This window comes from Dromaius novaehollandiae, chromosome 9 (assembly GCF_036370855.1).
Source record: "Dromaius novaehollandiae isolate bDroNov1 chromosome 9, bDroNov1.hap1, whole genome shotgun sequence".
NCBI lineage: Eukaryota > Metazoa > Chordata > Aves > Casuariiformes > Dromaiidae > Dromaius > Dromaius novaehollandiae.
In genome coordinates, this window is record NC_088106.1 from 19,441,266 (window position 1) to 19,461,300 (window position 20,035).

Below are 20,035 nucleotides of genomic sequence, written 5' to 3' on the forward strand. Positions count from 1 at the left end.
GGATGGTGTTGCACTGGAACATGCTACCCAGAGAGGCCATGGGGTCTCTGACCGTGAAGGTTTTCAAGACAGGGATAAACAAAGCCATGGCTGGCCTTAAATAACAGGCCATGGTCCTGCTTCAAGTAGAAGGCTGAAAGTTACGCCTTCAGCTTTACAAGTGGTTGGACACCCCCCAAGAACAGTGGGAACAGGCTCAGATAAATATCTTTCTCCTCTTGGTGCCTGGGGAATGTGAAGCTTGCATCTACTGCTGCACCTCTGCAATGCAATCTCTGTATCCTGGATAAATTCACTCCAAATATTCCAATATTCATGTTGGAGAATGTCTACCTCATTAATGTCTACGAGAATGGGACAGTTGACTCCGAAAGGTACAACTGAGGGCCAAATATTGCTTTGAAAAGTTGGAAGTCTATTTCTACAACTCCTTTTTTCCCCTAAGGGAGGAATATTTATTGAAAATTATTTCTCATGCTGATAAACTACTATATGACGAAGCTTTCAAGCTTCATTTTTAAGGTGGTTCTGCCACACAAACTCCACCAGTCTCACTTAAGTTAATATAATCCACTGAAACCCACGGCTATTAAAATCCTGATACCGGCTGCTTTTATTGGATTATATCATCCAACTCGCTCAGATGTACATTTGCAGCGATAACCTGTGCAGCAATAAACTTCATCCAGCCACAAGAGTGTGCATGTGAGAGGACTGCAAATCCCCTCCGCCGAACCAGAATTAGCCGGTATCGCAGCAATGAGGGAGCGTGGAGGTTTGGAACTGCACGGGATGGAGACACGGCTGTGCAGGAGACGAGCCGCCCCGGGGGCAAAAGGCCAGGCACCGGCCGCGGGCGCCCGCGGCAAATAAGCGCCGCGCCGGCGGCGGAGCGGCGCGGCGCGGTGCGGCGCGGCGGGGCGAGCGCGCCCGGGCGCGGGCTGCCGCGGCAGCGCTGCGGCGGCGGCGCGGGGAGCAGTGAGTAGGCGGCGGGGAGCCGGGGCCTGCGCGGGGCTGCGCGGGCAGCGCTGCCGGCGGCGGGGCCCCGCCGTGCCCGCGGCGGCCGGGAGCAGCGGCGTCGCCGCAGCGGGGTAACTCGCGGTCATCCTTTGTGCGCCGCGGGCGGCGCCGCTGCCCGCGACACGCGCCGGCCGGGGCCGCCGCCGGCAGCCGGGGCCCCCGGGACCCCCGCCCGCCCCGCCTCGGGGGAGCGCCCGCCTCCGTGCCGGCCCGCGGCGGCGAGGCGGTGTTCTGCACGGCGGAGCTGGGTGTAAGTGCCGGGCGAGGCACCGGCTGGGAAGCCCCCAAATTCACGGTCTGGGGGGCGGGCGAGGGAATCACACCCTCCCCTCCAGCCTTCCCCGGTAACAGCCGGTAACCTGTGGCGATGGAGATGCAGCGCTAGATGCAAGCTGCCCATTCCCCAGGCACCAGCAGGAGACAAACAGGTACCGGCGCCCATCCCCGCTGCTGCGGGGCTGCCGGCCCGCCCGCCCGGCAGCTGAGGGCCGGGCAGCAGAAGGGTCCCTCCACCAGCCCCGCAGGGACGGGGCAGGACTCTGCTCAGGGGCAGAAGAGCAGCAACCCCAGCCTGAATTTTGAACTGCCACTGACCTCCTTCCTGCTTGCTTGTGACCCTAGCAACTAGCTGGGAAGGTTTTAAGGTACCCCTGATTTCCTCTCATTGCTGGGCATGCAGGCTCGGGCACCGGGGCTCTGATTTGCAGAAGTGGCCAGTATTCACAGCTCCAGTGAAGTCACTGACGAAAGAAGTGCTTGTCATATTAGCAAGCTGAAGTTAGACTACCGGAACTTCAGACACCCAAAATAAACTGTTTTTAACAATGTTTTTTATGTATGTCTTCAAAAGACAAATAAGTATACGTATGTCTTTAATGGGAAGCAAAACTCATTAGTATCTAGAAAGCATTTCTGAGACTTACCCACTGGAAGTGGCATTAAGGTACAGTTTAGGTCTGTGCTTTTTACCACTGAGACAGTCAGGTACTAGAAGAGAAAGAATATGCAAGTTTTTAATCACATGGACTTCTTAGATCAAGATCAATTGTTTCTCTGATGATCCAGCTCAACGACAAACTGTGCTAGTTGCAGAAATATCTGAGTAAGACCTGAGATTATGTAGCTGGTCAGACTAGATGGTTCCACAGGCCTCAAAATCTGTGAAACTCATCTGATTCATATTGCTCAGCTCATTCCACTGCATTGAACAGGCAGACTCCTAGAAGGTCTGCAGTAAAACCCCTCTTAAATACAATGAAGCCCATCTAGCACAAGCAGTTATTTGATGTGAGCTGCACCTTTGAGGCTGCATCTGAACTGAGTCACTCAAGAGTCAGAGTGGTTTTGGATTTAGGAGGAAAATACAGAAGAATGCGTGAGAGAGGCTTCCGGGGAAGGATGACTCTTATGACCTGTCTTTTGCTATTCTTGTTTCCTCTTTCCGGTTCATGACAGTACAGACGATGACAGATACAAAGGCTAGAAGCAGTAAACTCATCCATTTAGAAATTTGCAGGGAAGGAGGATGAATACACAGGCAAAAATCGCACACTGGAAGACAGTTCTAAATCATCACCCTAGAGAGTCTTAACTCCATTGATGGTACAGGGAACTTTGCTGCTAACTTTGATCTTCTTACTGTACCTGCATTTGTCCCTAAAATAGCTCATCTCTTCCCATGAATCAGATTTTCAAAAAAGCTCAACGTCTGTGTAGACACTAACATTTGGGCCAGTTTTCTAGGAGCTCAGCATACTAAGTTCTTACACAGTATAAAAAGCTTTTCTGAAGAAAGAAATCTAGTCCTTCTCTAGCTGACGCAACAAGAAAGCAGATTCTCCTGTCTCTCAGTACTGTCCCTCGTGGGGGGCTGTATTCAAACACTGTTATTGTGAGTGGGCTTCACTACCTTGCTCATTGAGAGAAATGTCTGTGGCTTCACAAACCAGCTCTTTGGTCATTTTCCTTGCAGTTTCTCTAGGATTTCACAGTTGCAAAAAGCCCCCCGGGCTTCCCTCCCTCCCAGGATACTGTGTGCTTGGCAGTGCCGTGGTGTAGGACGACGACTGAGCGGGGGTAAGTGCATTTCTCCTGGTGCCATAGGCTGTGGGGTGATGAGTCATTAGTGGGAAGAGGATCCAGACATCCAATCGTTGCTTTAACTGGTGGCCAAGAGTTTGTGCAATTATTGGAAATGACCTTCCCTGCTTTTGAGTATATTTACGGAGCAAACTCTGAACTTGTGAGGTTAGTGAGAAGTTAATCATATAAAAGTACTGATAAGTGAGAATCCTGTTCAGAGGGAAAATATATGCATTTCCCCAGGCTTTGTGGGGTTGATGCGAGCCTGACATTAACGTATATCTAATCAATCTTAGCTCATCCTGTCATTAAGTCTGCACTTTTTCTGTTGTTGCAAAAAAGATGAGTGTCATATCTCTGGATCCCAATGTCAATTATTTTTGCTTTAAATTATTTTAAATTTAAATTATTTAAAATATATAAAAGAGGTATTTATTCCCTATCCAAAGAAGAAAAATTTTGTATTCAGTATCAGTATTCAGGTGCACAGATAAACAGTCAACAGCGGGAGAGAGAAAGGTGAGGCTCCACGTTTAATCCTAACTCTGAACAGTCTTTTCTTACATAATTTTGTATTCCATTATCTAAGATGTACTGTAATATCCATCATACATTTTTGCTAATCTTATGCAGACTATGTTTAACACCTTGTAATTTTCCTTCATTGCACTATTCCTCATTATTTTCCATTAGCATGATTATTCGCCATCTTTACTACCTTTATGCAGTTAGTACTTCTCTCTCCTGTGAGTGGGCTGGGTCCTCCATAAATAGTCATATGAACTACATTGATGGGGAATATGGCTCCTGGTACATTAGTCCTGTAAAGGGTAGATGAAATATAATTCTAATTAAGCTCTTCCCATGCTATCTCCTTATGTACAAAAGCAAGTCTGCACCACTCCATGGCTCTGACTGATCCCCCTGCTACCCTTCTCCTCATCATGTGCAATCCTGCCTCAAACACCCCGGAAGAGGTCTAAAAAGCCGTCTAAGCATAACCCCCCTTCTCTCTGCCACTCGAATAAATCATTTCAGTATGCCTGCTCAGTGGCACATGTGGGATTACTGCTCATCCATCCCAGATTATCTGCTTGTGGGGCAACTGTTAAATGTGTGCAGCTCTCGTGCTTCCTCACTGTGTCAACAGGTCCTCCCTTCTCTCCTTAACAGCCAAGCTGGGGCTAGTGATAGTTTAGGCCACAGGGAGTATCCACATATGAAAAATTTATACCGGGAGCACAACATACTGTAGCTGCAACTCAGTGCATGAGGCAAATCAGTGTGCTCTTGAAGCAACAGGGGTGTTCAAGCTGCCCTTAGCCCCACGAATGCCTGTACTGCAAGTAAGGGACGCGTGGCACTTCACTGGAAGCTGACTTACCTAGCAGCCCATTTGGACAGGTTACATATGTGAGCAATTTTTCATTGCTGTTTGTGAAAGAAACAGTGGCTTTGGCTAATCAGCTCTGACTCCATCTTCATACTAGTATGAAATACTTCAAGGCCTTCTGTGTATGTTCTTCTAGCAATAAGAAGTAAAATAGTTTGGAAAGGCGATAACTAGAGAAGTAGAATATTATGTATTTAAAGACAACAGCTCACATTTCAGTTAATACAAAATCAGAGTTATTCCATTCACTGCCAAATTATAATATTCAGGAATTGGCCCTATATCATGAGGCAAACCTTTGGGGGCTCACAGAATACGTAATAGGTTTTAAAAAATTTTTTGATAACTTAATTCAATTATTACAGTATTTCCTAAGGCTTTTTGTTTAAAAGGAAGACAGCAGAAGAAAAACATGCAAAGTAATTTGCTGTCACAAATCTTGTGGTTTTGCTGCTTTCTCAAGAGTTTTCATTAGTACCTATTAATGGAATATGGAATTATTTAGACACTACAGAATTATCTTTCTTAAGCCATTGAGGAAAATCTGTACAAGGGCCCTCTCTCCTGGACAGTTCAGGTTAGCCTCTATGAACTTTCTGAAAGGCATGCAGGCACACCTTAGAAAGTCTGATTTTTTTCCCCAAGTTGACCTTCTTGGTTACCCAGTTAGTTTCATTGAAACAGTATCCTAAGAACTCACAGCTCAGATCTAGAGATGGGAGGGGAAAAGGATTGCACTGAGCTGTCCCTTGTCCCTCCTTTAGTCTGGCATAGCTGCACCTGGGTCTATATCATTTTCAGTAGTTCTTGCTAGGCATCATCGAAAGCTGTAGTCATTGAACACTTAAAATTTATTTTACTGGAAGTTTCTCACAAGTTAGCACAGAGGAAACCTCTTCCAGGGCTTCCCTAAATCTAGAACAGAAAATACTCTTTCTTTGCTGTGCCTTCTCTTGTGTTACAACTGACTTCTGTTAAAATGGTTCACCACATTGTAGGCCCTCAGTGGATGGTAGTCTCAATGCGTGGTAGTATTTCTGTGTGAATTATTCTTTACCCAGGGATACTGCTGACTGAGGCAAAATTAATTGCATTATGTTATTTGAATTTTACCTATCTAGCATATCATTAATTAATTTTGAATAATGTGTTATCTGTTGAAGAATAGAAAATAAATATGTACTTAATGATTGGATTTAATTTCTCTTATTTCAATGCTACTTCAATAATCATAATGCTATAATAAGTGAATTTTGCAGAAGACTAAATAGAAATTTTGTTTCATTGCTTCTAATTTCTGTGTTGGTTTCCTTCTCTCTTTTGATTGTTGTGAAGCTGATGGCTCTTTCTGTTTCTCCAGAGACCGAAAGAAGACAAAAAAATTACCATCTCTGGTAATTTGTATCATTACATTTCTAGTCTCCATGGAAACCCCTGTCGTGCTGCACAGTCATGTAACATTTCAATATGTTGCAGGATAAATCAGATGGAAGGAAGATTTGGTTCTACACCTTGGCTGTTACTCAATTAAAAATTGCTTGCAAATTGTTTTGAGACTATTTTCACATTGTGTAGTAATCTTCAATTGCAGTAACAATGGAAGAAATCGAAGTAATCAAATTAAGGTATTATGGCCTGTTTCTACATACCTATGCACATAACTCTGCCACTTGGTGTGATTTTGATAGGCACTGGCATTAATTTGAAAGAATTCATTGATTTTAATAGGATTATTTGGATTAATACTATGGAAACTGAAGGCATAATAGCAAACTATTTGTCAAATTGAGTCTGATACAAGTTTAAAGCTTGCCGGAGAGGTAATAACAATCCTTTCTTTGTAAATTATGTAAGCAAAGCATTCTGAAAATCAAGAATCTTATAATCTTTATCCTTCTCTGTTATGACTCTTATCCTTCCACTACTGAAGAAGAAATACCTCTCAAAACTGGTTTCCTCTGAGAAAATATGGTAACTTCATCTACCTGCCTGTTCATCATCTCCTTTTTTATTCCAGGCTTTATCAACCTGAACACAAAGGCACATGATCTAACTGGAATAGCAGAGGTGATAAAGAAGAAATACATATACAGAGACCAGTCTTACTTTGTAACCACAGACAACCCATGAAGAGTAAGTGCACTCAGCCATATACAAGTAAGTAAAAATATATCATAATGGAAACGATGCAACCTCCTGTAAACTCCTAAGTATTCCTGCATAGACAGCCATGGTAATAAGGAACCTAAAGCAGTGCATAAATTAGAGAGTTTTCTAAACATTTTACATTTGAACAATGAAAACCCAGTAGTGAACTGAGAATTGCACTAAAACCCAATGGTGAAATATAGTTGTAATTTATCTTATTCACTATAAGCAAACTACAAAATCCGATCATTTCATATGCACTTTGAAGGTATTGTATTTTTTTCAGAATACTGTGGAGAAAATGTATACTAGTCGAGAGGATATTGGATATGATTTTGGAGATGACTCAAAAGATGGAAGTAAGACAATTCAGCCTAATCCAAACATCGATGGAGGATGGGCTTGGATGATTGTACTTTCCTCTTTCCTTGTACACATTCTTATCATGGGGTCCCAGATGGCCCTTGGAATACTCAACATGGAATGGCTGGAAGAATTTAATCAAAGTCGAGGCTTAACAGCGTGGGTTAGCTCCCTTAGCATGGGCATTACACTTATCGTAGGTATGTTCCAGTGTAATTTATTTCAGAACTACATAGATTTTTAGCATATGTTTGCTGCTCAGAGCCCTCAAATATTTTTTTGCAGTTTTCATGTTTAGCAGTGAAGCTGAACAAGTCCTCCTGAGTTGCCTTTTTAAAGTCACCAGGACAAATTTTAGAGAGGGACAAATTTTAGTTAGAGGGAGACAGGAAACAGCAGGGAAGATGGTAGAAGAAACAGTTAGACTAAGAGTCAGCACAAGCAGGGAAGGATGCTTGTGACTTCAAGGCCTCAGTAGACTGAAGAAAACAGATCATCTGGGAAGCTTGTAGTCCTCTTTGTACTCTATCTGGGAGAGTCATGTTGAATTTGGACAGTGAACTAATTTGTATTTTAGCTTGCCAGCTGAACTAAAATTTATTTTTTAAATTGTGGTTGGATCATACCAAAATAAAATGTATAGGGATGTGTATATACGTGTGTGTGTATACACAGACACACAGACACAGGCAGACACCCCCTCCTCCCCAAATTAATTTTGAATAAGTTGAGCTTAGGTCTACCTAAAATATTGCGGTGAATATGAACTGAAAAGGCTTACTTTCTAGTTATATGTAAAAAAGGTCTGCACTCACACAGTATTAGTATCAGGAACAACAGTTTCAGTTTCTTCCTCTGTTTAAACCTGCTCCTTCATTACAGAGCGATTTTGATTTTAGGTCCTATGAGTATTTGCTAAGTATTTTGTTGATTGGTTGAATTTTTCTTTCTGCAATTTTGAACAGTAATAGGGAAAATAAACCGAATTGCATGAGTAGACTGATGTTTAACATTTTGTCTAAAACCTGTAATATGATAAGAATTAATATAAAAATAATTCAGCATTTTTTTTTCATGTCATTTAACAGGTCCTTTCATTGGTTTATTCATTAGCATGTGTGGGTGCCGCAAGACAGCAATAATTGGAGGGATACTAAATGCCCTAGGTTGGATACTGAGTGCCTATGCCTCAAATGTGCACTGCCTCTTCATTACATTTGGAGTGACAGCCGGTAAGCTGTATTAACAGTTGAAAGTTCTTTTAATTATTTCTAATGCCTTTTGGAAGTTATCATCTGGTGAGCAAAGAGGGAAGTTAAACTGGTTCCTATATCACTTTTCCCAATTAAGAAAAAAGATTTAATTAAGTAATGTAACTTAACTTTTGTTTTTAGCTTATTCAGCTCTCACATGGTCTGGCGTTCCACTGTACTTATAGGCATAAGAAACACCTTTCATTTCAGTGGAGTTATTCCAGCTTTTCTTTCACACTTTTTACAGCCTGTTATCCTTCCAGAAAACTTCTGTATTTACTCAGTGGATCAGACCCAATGGCTTTGGTTGTCATGGAAGTCTACCATATGAAGATGATATTTTTATCAGTTTCTCCCAAATGATTATATTAGATAACAGAAAAATTAATGTAACCAAAACTCTAAAAAGAACAATTTAAAGATCTTAAAATACTTTTGAACTGTATATATAACTAACTCCTCTGTCATTTAGAGAAACAGCTAATATTTTCTACAGGAACTGTTCCACATTAATGAAATACCAGAATGTGATAACTATGTGCTGTTTCAAAACCCATTTTAAAGGGTGTAACTTCTATGTTTTTAATGAAAAGAAGAAACTAAATAGATAAGCATGTCTTTTTTGCAGATAGGTTATTGTGTCTGTTTTCTCTTCTGAATCCTTGTTGGTAGATTTGATCTGCTTGAATCAGGACAATGCATGCAGTCTTTTTTCATATGTAGTCTCTAATAAAGCTTATTCAGATTAGATCAATAACCACTAATAAATAACAACTGATTTTGCTACAGGATTGTGGAAGAGAGATGGGAGAAACAGGTAACATAATTTCCTATTGCAGCTTTGTTGGAGGACTTGATTATTTGGTTATGTCACACATAGCTGTAACAATCACTAGGTAACTGCTTTACTAAATTTTGCAGCCTGCTGTAAACTCTATTACTCATGGTTCCTTTCTGGAAAAAGAAACTATTAATAGATAGGAATCAAAAATGTTAAAAAGTTCCAAATAAGAAAAATAAAATTTGGCCTTTAATTATTACCTGAGAAACACTGAGCTCAAAGAGCTTTGAAATCTTATCTACTCCATAGGTAATATGGCCAGTTACGTTTGCAAATGAAGCATGGTATCCGTGTTATATATGACAGAACCTCTATGAAAGAAAACTTCGTGATTTTGGTAATAGCTTCAGGACCCTCCAATCCCCTCAAAAAAGCCTTGAGCAGAATTTCACAGAATTCTGCAGATTTTCTATATGTAATTTTTTATGTAGCTCTCTGAGCGGACAAGAATTGAATCTAGCAAGGATCACAGTTATGACTGTCATTTACTTTTTAAACCAGCATACTTTAAATTCCTGGGCAAAGAACAGCAGTTACAGGCCAGGTTCTGCCCGTGCGGCAGTGTCTGTGTACGTGGACGTGGACGACATTCGGGCAGGCAGGAGTCAGCACACTCCCCTTCTCAGCGCTTGCTGCTTTTCAGAAAGAACGTGCCAAAAAATCGGACAAAAAGGCAGAGAATATGTAGAGAATTTAAAAAGTGAGGTAAAATACTATGTTTTCAGAAAAATCTGGGGCAATTTTTCACATGAGATGGAAAAGTGAGATACTGGCACCAGAGTAATTCTGGGCAGAAAACCAGTGTAGAGGTGCCTGAGGTGTTGCCTCCCTCTCTGAGAGGCTTCCAGGCACCATCCCCTCCCTCACCGTCCCCTTCCATTACCATCCCCTCCCTGTCTCCTCACTCACCTTCCTCACTCACCATCCTCTCCCTCACCTTCTCCTCCCTCACCGTCCCCTCCCTCACCATCCTCGCCCTCACCCTCCCCTCACTCACTGTCTCCTCCCTCACCATCCTCGCCCTCACCCCCTCACTCACCGTCCCCTCCCTCACCATCCTCTCCCTCACCGTCCTCTCCCTCACCCTCCCCTCCTCTCACCCCTCCTCTCACCAACTGCTCACTCAGGGCCGCTGCCTCCACAGACCCGTGGTCGCCCCGAGCTCCCTCTCCCAAAGCGCAGTCCCCTCACCAGGGCTCCTCTCCCCCAGCTCCTCCGGCTCTTGCCTGGCTGCCCGGCCCATGGCGGTGTGCGTGGCCTGGCCTGGCCTGGCAGCACTGCCGCTCTCCGCAGCGCATCGGCCGCCTGGCCCGGTCTCTGCCCCGCACCAGCCGCCGCTGCCGGGGAGACCCCCTTGTCTGGGCAAAATGTCCCCAGAGGCCCCATGGCGGGGCCAAGGGCGGCTCGCTCCCGCTATGGGCAAAGTGTCGGATCTGCGAGGAGAAGGGAGCAGAGGCGCCCGCGGCCCTGCGGTCACACGCCGACGCGGGGTGCCTCCACAGGCAGCTCGCGCCCGCTTCGCCACGTCGCCCACCGAGTGGAAAAGTAACGTGCAACAATTCACAGAATTCCTCATTTCTCAGGACTTCAGGGAAGTGCAGTAAATATTAATGCAAGTAGGAGGCCGGGTGGTGGGAAACTAGGAGGCTGCAAAGCTGGTTTTTCACAGTGTGTTGCAAAGGTGGGTCAGTGGTGGGCCAGCCGGGAGTCTCAGGGGGCAGAGACGTTCCCTTAAAAGTTTTGGCTGGATTTGGTGCAGGAAAGCTTGTGCCAAATAAAACCTGACAATGTATTTGCATAGTAAAGAAACAAATGCTTCTAGCAGGCAAAACAGGTCAACTCTGACCCTGTATGTTGGGATGATTTTGAGGTGTTTTTTAGACTTTGCTGGAATGACAGCTCTTCTTCATCAGCTTTGCCTGCAGGGTATCCTGCGGCTTGGTTATCAGCTCTTTAGGAAAACTTTTAAGCCCAAAACACTGTTTTAAATTATGACCACAGTGAATTTGAAAACATTTTATTCATATAGCACTACTCTAGTCCTCCATAAATGTCAGCGATTTGCTGTGAGAAAAAATGTGCATCTGTTACAAACTGGCAAATTCATGATGTGTTTGCAGGACTCAAAACTTTCTGCTTGAAATAAGTACCATTAATATCCTGTTTTTCTAATTACAAGTGATAGACTTCCTACAAAATTCAAGATATGCCTTTCAAGAATATGCCTTTTGAGGATTATTGAATCAGATTATTGAGGATTTATTTTTTTGTTAATAAATACTATTAATTATTACTATTGCTTATTAATAATAACCAATATCATTAAATAGTAATAATTATTTATCATTGAGGATTACTGAATCATATTTGCAACTGTGTGGCCACCCCTTATATTTCTTTAGCTCAGGAGTGTCCAAAGAGAAACCTGGCCGCTACGCTGGGTCCCATCGCTGTGAGGAAGCCGCCTGCTCCCTCGTGATACGTGTCTCGTTGTCACTGTGCCTCACTAACTACAAAGCAAGGAGAAAAATCAGCTGTAGATTTTCGCTGCTGGTGAACTTAAGCAAAAGCAACAATACGTGACCCTAAGCGATTTCTGATCACTGATACAATCAGATTCAAGTATTATATATACATATTTCAAAATAGGGTTTATTTATGTTTGTCTCCGTATTTAACTGTCACTGACTTATTGTGGGATCTCTGGTGCTTTCTGGTGATGTCACACTGAACTGAGATAAAGGTTTTATCTTCAGTGTGTTTCAGTTTTTCCAGCAGTTAAATAGCAGTACTGTATCTCACTGGAATGAATATCTCAAATTTTGGAAAATGCTACAAGATAGCAAATGAAAGTGTGAGAATTGATTATCTGTTCCTCATTTTACTATTTTACTTGCACAAAAGTTAGGAATAAATCTGATCTGTTGTTGTTAATGCGACCTTTGCTGCTGCTTTTTATCTTGCTGGCAGAAAGTTCAGATAGATTGATTTCAACTTTTATTTTCCTAGGTGTTGGAAGCGGCATGGTTTATCTGCCTGCAGTGGTCATGGTGGGACAGTATTTTCAGAAGAGAAGAGCACTTGCACAAGGACTCAGTACAACAGGAACAGGGTTTGGAGCTTTCTTAATGACTGCGTTACTGAAGTACCTTTGTGTGGAATTTGGATGGAGGAATGCAATGTTCATCCAGGGTGCGATCTCTCTGAACCTTTGTGTCTGTGGGGCACTCATGAGACCTCTTTCTTCCAAAGAGTTTGTTAATGAAAAGTATGTTGTGAGAAATAATAGTGAAGTTAATCATGCAAAAGCTCTGTCCCATTCCACAGAGACTATAAAATCTAATGGAGTCTTAAATGAAGAACAGGAAAAAAAAGAAGAGGCAACAAATGAAGAAGTGCTTGACAGTGTTCAACGCATAGAAAGCGGAGGTAAATCTAGAAGTGGAAGGAATATGTATGGACTGTGCATTCTTAAGACAGTGAGCCAGCTGACAGTTACAGTCAGGAAGGGGTTTGGAGTTTGGTACTCCAGTTACTTTGGAGCTGCATCACTGTTTACCAACAGAGTGTTTGTGGCCTTTATAATTTGGGCTTTGTTTGCCTATAGCAGCTTTGTCATTCCCTTTATTCATCTTCCAGAAATAGTCAAGCAGTACAATTTATCGAGTCAGAATAATATATTTCCTTTGACATCAATTATAGCCATTGTTCATATATTTGGTAAAGTGATCCTTGGAATCATCTCTGATTTACCGTGCATCAGCACTTGGAATGTCTTCCTCATGGCTAACTTTACCCTGGTTGCCTGTATTCTTATTTTGCCATTAATGCAAACATACATTAGTCTGGCTGTGATTTGTGCTCTAATAGGATTTTCTAGTGGCTATTTTTCTCTAATGCCTGTTGTGACTGAAGATTTAGTTGGAACTAAACACCTTGCAAATGCCTATGGCATCATCATTTGTGCCAATGGAATATCTGCATTGCTTGGACCACCCTTTGCAGGTAAAAAGTTCAAATTTCTAACCAACAGATGTCTGTATTATCTAACCACATGACTGTCTATATTATTGGTCTTTCTTACGTTACGAACACATGTAGTTAACAAAATTACACCTACTCCAGAGTGGACTGTAACCTCCATCTTTACATTGTACGTATTTACAGATTACATTTGCTGGCTATTCACACATTACAAATTACTATCCTTACAAATAACTCATATGTATTACAAGCTATCCTTTCAATGGTATGTTTCTTTAAAATATTATCACATACTTTTTAAAAAGGGGAACAGTTTAACCAACTGTTATGTGTTTTGTGTAGTATATGCACTATATTCACATACATGCTCATGACTATATCTAGATGAAAAAATGATGGCTAGACAGTTTTTGGGGTAGGCAGGTATTTGTACCATACTATTACCCCCAAGAACTATAAACTGTGTTTGGGTTTCACCACTTTAAGCTGCCAAGGGATATGTTGATTCAACTTATTTTCAGCTGAACTGGCTTTGGCTTTCCTTCAGCCAGCAATATCTATTTTTGGGGCTGCACTGCCCGTAGTATCTTTACTGCCGTCCACAGCAGAAGGAAGAAGCATATGTCATGTCATCCCTAAAGTCACTTACGTTCAAACAAGCATTCATTATAAATATATCCATAGAAAGAGGTGGGGAAGTACAGGACAGAAATACATACTGATTGTCAATACCATAGCCAGACTATGGCTAGCTTTTATGGATTTGTAAATAATAAAGAAAAAAAAAAGCATTAAGAAGCCTTATAAGTAATGGTCATGGTCAACAAAGGATGGCTCTAGGCTGAACTAAAGCTATTAGCAGCACAACAGTTACCTTACTCTCTCTTTGCACCACTGAGAGCACTAAAATGATTTAGAAGAAAGCTCATTCAGTATCCATTGAAAAGCAGCAATGTTTTACTCAATTATACACTTTTTTAGCACCTCTCAGTCTGTGCTGAACACATGAATCTTTGTATTTGGTCTTTAGTAGTGAAGCAAATAGGTTGCAATTATTTGGTGTAAAACAAGTTTCTGATCTTAAGATTACATTGCAATGCAACCAGCATGGCACGAGGGAATTTTGCTATTTTGTGTTTTCAGACCTTTCTGAAATAATTTTAAGGTAGTTGTGCATTCGCCAAGGAACTAAGGTTGAAATGAGAGTCATCACAGTACTGAGATGATATCTTTTGAAAAAGCATTTATCTGTATCTGAGTTCTTGAGAAGGCTATTGGGAATGTGTTTGCTTGTACAAGGCACAGCATTCAATCTAACCTGCATAATACTGAAGTAATATCAGGCATTTTACAAAGACAATAGTGGGGCGGAATAAATAATTGGTTTGAGATTCCAAAATGTCTTTTAAAGTCAGATCTGTTATAAATCTGAAAAATGTATAGCTTTAGAGATAACATTGCTTGGCTTCTTAGGACTGCAGACGACACGAAGCTCTAAGTCCCATTTTAAGACTTCCATAATGCTTTAACGATGGGGTAGGTTTTGTACTAGTTCTAGATTGTGGTGAATGAACAACAGATTTTGTCAATACATTTCTATTTGTAGCATCTAGAGGAGGACACAATCACCACCTCTTTTTTCCACAAGAAAAACAACGATTTGACTGAAATGTCATGAGAGAAATGTGCAGTATTGTTTGTATAGTCTCATGCAGTTTTTCTTGTTCTCAAGCTTTGCAATAAACATATTTTGTCCTTATTTTGCAGGTTGGATCTATGACATCACACAAAAATATGATTTTTCATTTTACATATGTGGCTTGCTATACATGGTGGGAATAATATTTTTACTTATCCAACCTTGTATTCAAAAGAAACAACCAAGAGAAAAATCTACAGAAGAGGCACAAGTATAGAGCAATGATACAGATGTTTTTTCTACAGAATTTCTTGTTTTTATGTTTCTATTGTGTGGCAGTATAAAGCTGTTCTTCTTGTGGAATCAATCACATTGAGCTGTACTAAAGTGAAAACAAAACATGCTCCAAAATGCTAATAAATTATTAGATATATGCTTTTAAAATGAGTTAAAATTTTTTACTTTACAACAAATACAGAATTAGAAGCACACGACCAGTCTTTTAAAATCTGAACAGTGGTAGAAACCTTGATGCTTGATTCTCTTAACTTTTCACCACTACACACTGGTGAAACTCCATTGACTGCAATGCAGTTACTCTGGATTTACACAAGTCCTAGAAGAGAATCTGATCTGGGCATGAATGATGTACAAAAGTCCTTCCTACTGTGTATGCTAGCTGATAAAAGATTAGTTACTGAGTATAAGAAGATGATGGTATTTCTTACGTGGCTAGTTAGTACCACTGAAATACTAGTACAATAATTCAATTAATTTAATGTATTAAAATTACTATTTCTGCAATGAAAAATTGAAAAAGAATTCTTATATTTTTCTGAAAGGGCTCTCTACTTCAAGGATTCTTATATTTTATTTTTTTAAAGTATCAACTGCATAATAAAGTAGCCATCCTCAATATACAGGCTGCATTAAAAATGGTCAGACACTTGATGCACCTAAAGTAAAACAAACATAAAAGCAAAACCAGGGAATGAATGGAAAATATTAATTTGATTCTTCAACAGAAATGATGAGCAGCAAAGTCTGATGATCTATTGCATCAGTTCCACAAACACTAGTTGCCATGTTCAGATGGAGTGATTTCTGAAATTCTGATTTCAGTTCAACTACTTGAGCAGTTATTCATGATTTATATTGATATAATTGAGAACAGAATTTGGACCTGTGCACAGAGTGTCTTCTAACTTTGCTTACTGAGATTTAGCTACATTAAGATGGACCATATGCAATGTAAATTGCTGTATTTGACTTAACTGACCTAGAACTGCTGATCATACCCCTGGCAGGTACAGAGACATCTGAGATCAGTACGAATACTTTCTGTATTTTCAAAGTTATACTTCGGAAAGCTAACTTTGGTCTGATTCTAGTTTGCAGTCTTTTATGATACAGAAATAATTTACTTAAATGCACAACAGCTGCTTTAACAAATCCCTAACATAATACCTAAAATACAAGAAAGAAAACAGTATTTTGTTATGGCATATCCAGTTTCTTAAACCTGCCTCATAGTTTGATGCCTTAAGTTGAAGCATTTCACCAAGGATTTCCCAGACTGGAAAATGATTCCAGAAACAATTTGAAGTTCCTGGCTGCTTTACACAACTGGACATATTGTACAACTTTGTATCATTTTTTTGATTCCTTCCGTGGGAATTGTTTACTCTCAGTAACCAATACTAAAGAAACAGAGACTAAATATCATTTTAGAAAGAACTAGAGTATAGCATGTTAAGTTTTGCTAAAATTAATTTCAGAACAAAAAACCATTAAATTATGATGAGTTGTGTTGCTATATACAAGTACAGCATGAACTGGCTAAGACTAGTCACTTTTTTAATGTTTACTTGCTGGAGAATTAGATAATACAAAGCAGGAAAAGCTCATTTAAAACATCATTTAAAATCTTTAAATGAATTGTCTTAACACTAAGCACAAGATATTCAGCATGGAATGTTTTGTATGATGCTACAAAATATATTTTTCTCAGCTTTGGGAGGTGAAGCTGATGTTAATTTTCATATATCAAATAAAAATCACTGTGTAGTTCTTTTTGTCATGTTAGCTTTATAAAAGTTCTTTCCACGATAAATCATGTTCTTAGTTTAATACTGATATAGGCTGCTGAAATTCTCTAAAAACAATTGATACTTTTCAAATAAATTGAACAGATATTGGCAGGCAGTTCAGCATGAAACAGTATAATTATACAGACCTTTTTTTATAGTTGCAAGCCTGGTTAAAAGGTTCTGAACCTTGACTTATATTGTTCCGTATTGTAATTCACCAGCTGCTTAGGTTTGCGCTTCTATAACTGTTGGCAGGGACGTGCTTTAAAATAGATCACTGAAATGAGTCAAGTTAAAAAGCAAAACGTTAAGAAAACCCCAAACTACTGCAAAAGTTAGATCAGTTCAGTGATATAGTATAGTACGTATGGCCCTCAAAATTGATATTAAAACAACTGAGATGGTAGGGAACTGCCACATGGGGCGTGAACAAGCAGTCAGTAATTTCTGAAAATCAGTTTTGTTGCTGGAGAAAACATTCATGTAAATGACACTCTGACATCAGTTCTTTAGTTACAGGTTTAACGTCTTCTCGGAGTGAATGCTGCTACTAGATTTGATTGATAAAGATATCCTTTATTGGTGAAACATATATATATACACACACACTGAAGTGATGATTTGCAACAATTTTCTTCCTTTGCTTTGAAAGATATGTATCCTTTACACTTGGAAATTCACTTTGTCTTCTGTCACAAACAATTTTATTTGCATATTACTGTAATGAATAATTTGTTCTCTTATGATACCTGCAGTATATCTCCTTGCTGGGCTGTATACTGGGAATAAACTTACTTTACCTGCAATTTCACTTTCTGTTCATTTGCCAATTCAGTTCATTTTTTAAACTTAAAAAATGAAGATTATCCTGCAAAATGATTATTCTCATTTCTTCAGATAGAAGGTACAGCTACATACTTGATCAAGGAGATGGGAAGGTAGGCTGACAAAACACAGTGAAATCAGGAATTTCAGTTAATATTCAGTCAGTCCATACTGGCTAGCATGGGTTCTAGTTTCCTAACTTGGAACTGCCTGAATTAGTTATGAGAGCACAAACTAACAAAAAAATTAACTGGTGGTAAATTGACAGAAAGTGAGAAAAGAGGGTCTCTTGTTTAGTAGCTTTGCTCATATGCTATAGTTCTTTAAAATCATCTAAAAACCCCCTACAGTTTATAGTGTTTTATTACACAGAACAGAAATTTTGTGAATACAGTGTTTTATGCCCATGGGAAAATTGGAATTTGTCACTGACCTAAATGGAAATATTCACAAAGAGAAAAGAATATGCTTAAATGTTTGAAGAGCAAATCTTTTACATAAAGATCTGTCATCACCAAACACTTCGAGAATATTGGTATATAGTTACAAAACAAAATATTCTTAAAATAAATTAGCAAATATCCTTTAAGATTTAAAATACTGCTATGTTTTTGTCTGTATAAAGAAACAGAATAAGACCCCCTTATTTACAGTTTTTAACTGATTTATAAAATTCATATTTCATTCTTGATGTTTAAAAAAAATTGTTTACCTAAATGCCTACAGAACCTCAGCCCTGAACTTAAGGGACCTACCTTAACTGAATCGGGTTCGAAGATACACATGTCATATGTTGAAAGCAAAATTTTCAGGTAAAACCTTGGGAACTTTACAGAACAAGCAGGAAGAATATCACTGACTAACTGTAACAAGTAAATTATAAACTAAAGTATAAAGTCATAGTTGCCTAAAATGTCTATGTCTGTATCATATATGTAGCATATAATTTAAATAGAGATTTGTTTCTTACTGGCTTGAATATTGATATTGGTTTGAATACATGCCCAGAGGAGAAGAAAAATGGTAAAAAATTGATATTACATAAAAATAAACATTACCACTTTTTGCTGGAAAAAAGCTTTGTAAAGCATGTGTTAAAAAAACAGAACTTCTCAAAAGCACTGAGGAAAATGAGACAAACTGAAGAAAATCAGTGTTTTCTAGTGGTGATTTAATGCCACTGCAACCAGTATTTTTTTTTTTTTTTTTACACATAGAATTTGAGAATTTGTCAGTGCAGTTGTCACTGTCAGCCTGAATGCCATAATTCATTACTGCATAACTTTAGAGTAGAACTTTGAGTCTAATTATATATTATCACACTTCTACATGGATATAGACCTTTAATCTTAGGTGCCCTACATATTATTTTAGTGTTAATGTTTTTGATTAGACAAAGCTAATTATTTACATAATTTTAAAGATTACAGTGCCTTATCTTGTATATCTTATGCAGGCAACCTAAGTGACCTTGGTGCAAGTTGAATACACCCTCCAGATATTATTGCAATCACTGTTTTTAATGCTCAGGTCTTAAGTCTAGTCAATGGCAAATGGTAAATTAATCAGTACTTTCAGAGTAGTAATATTTGGCCTCTTAATTACTGAATTTGATTGTTAGAGTATCTCAGAAATCTCAGTAAGAATTGCCTTTGGTTTAAAACACACTTAAGTAACCACTGTTATGGATTTATAAAATAGCGAATATCTCTTATCAAATATACAACTCTAACAATGGAAGTCAACTACTCTATTTAAGAAGTTCCTTCATTAGCAACATCAAAGAAAATTTTGCCTGTATCCCATTCCAACAGCGTGCCTTAAACATGATTTTGATGGATTGTTCAAGATGAGGAAGATGTTTTGATTCATGCCCTCAGTAACCAAAGAAGTTTATTCTTGGTTACAAAGTGATTATTTGCTTGAATTGATTTAAAAACGTTTTAACGCACATCAAACTGGAACCAGACATATGTTACTTGCCTATAAACACTGAAAATCTGCTATGGTGGACAGTAAAACTTCAGCCTTCATCAGGTATTGTTGTAGTAAGAACTGATGGTTTTCTTCCCTGTTCTATAAAGGTAATGATGACAATGCCATAGCATTTATTATCAAACATGGACTAGGCATCGTATATATACAAAATTCATAAGAAGTCAGAAAGAAGTGCAAGGGAGCCGCAATTTCTTCTATTGCTAGTAACTGCTGTGATGCTGAATATAATACAATTTCAAGAGGCCCAACATATTAAAGATTATATTATTTACATGTTGCCTCTATTAAGACATTGTTTTTATTCTTTTAATCTTCCAATTAACTTAGTTTCCCTAATAAAGAAGAAAAGTCAGTAAGTATAACCTGATAAACAACAAATCCACACCTTAGAACAGTTGC

At 39.4% G+C, this 20,035-nt stretch overlaps 1 protein-coding gene across 5 annotated transcripts; it reads left to right on the forward strand.

Moving 5' to 3' along the window:
* Window positions 1-628: 628 nt before the first annotated feature.
* On the forward strand, window positions 629-17,295 carry SLC16A14 (solute carrier family 16 member 14). 5 transcript variants are annotated; one of them, XM_026109741.2, is made up of 8 exons: window positions 629-775; window positions 2,993-3,096; window positions 5,972-6,120; window positions 6,513-6,652; window positions 6,930-7,206; window positions 8,095-8,238; window positions 12,110-13,105; window positions 14,852-17,295. In XM_026109741.2, the coding sequence occupies exons 5-8, from the start codon at window positions 6,945-6,947 to the stop codon at window positions 14,998-15,000; spliced, it is 1,551 nt and encodes a 516-aa protein (XP_025965526.1). In that variant the 5' UTR covers window positions 629-775; window positions 2,993-3,096; window positions 5,972-6,120; window positions 6,513-6,652; window positions 6,930-6,944; the 3' UTR covers window positions 15,001-17,295. The 5 variants fall into 5 exon arrangements, with proteins under 5 accessions (XP_025965526.1, XP_025965528.1, XP_064372946.1 ...); XM_026109743.2 differs by having other exon boundaries at window positions 629-748; XM_064516876.1 differs by lacking the exon at window positions 5,972-6,120 and having other exon boundaries at window positions 629-748.
* Window positions 17,296-20,035: the final 2,740 nt, after the last annotated feature.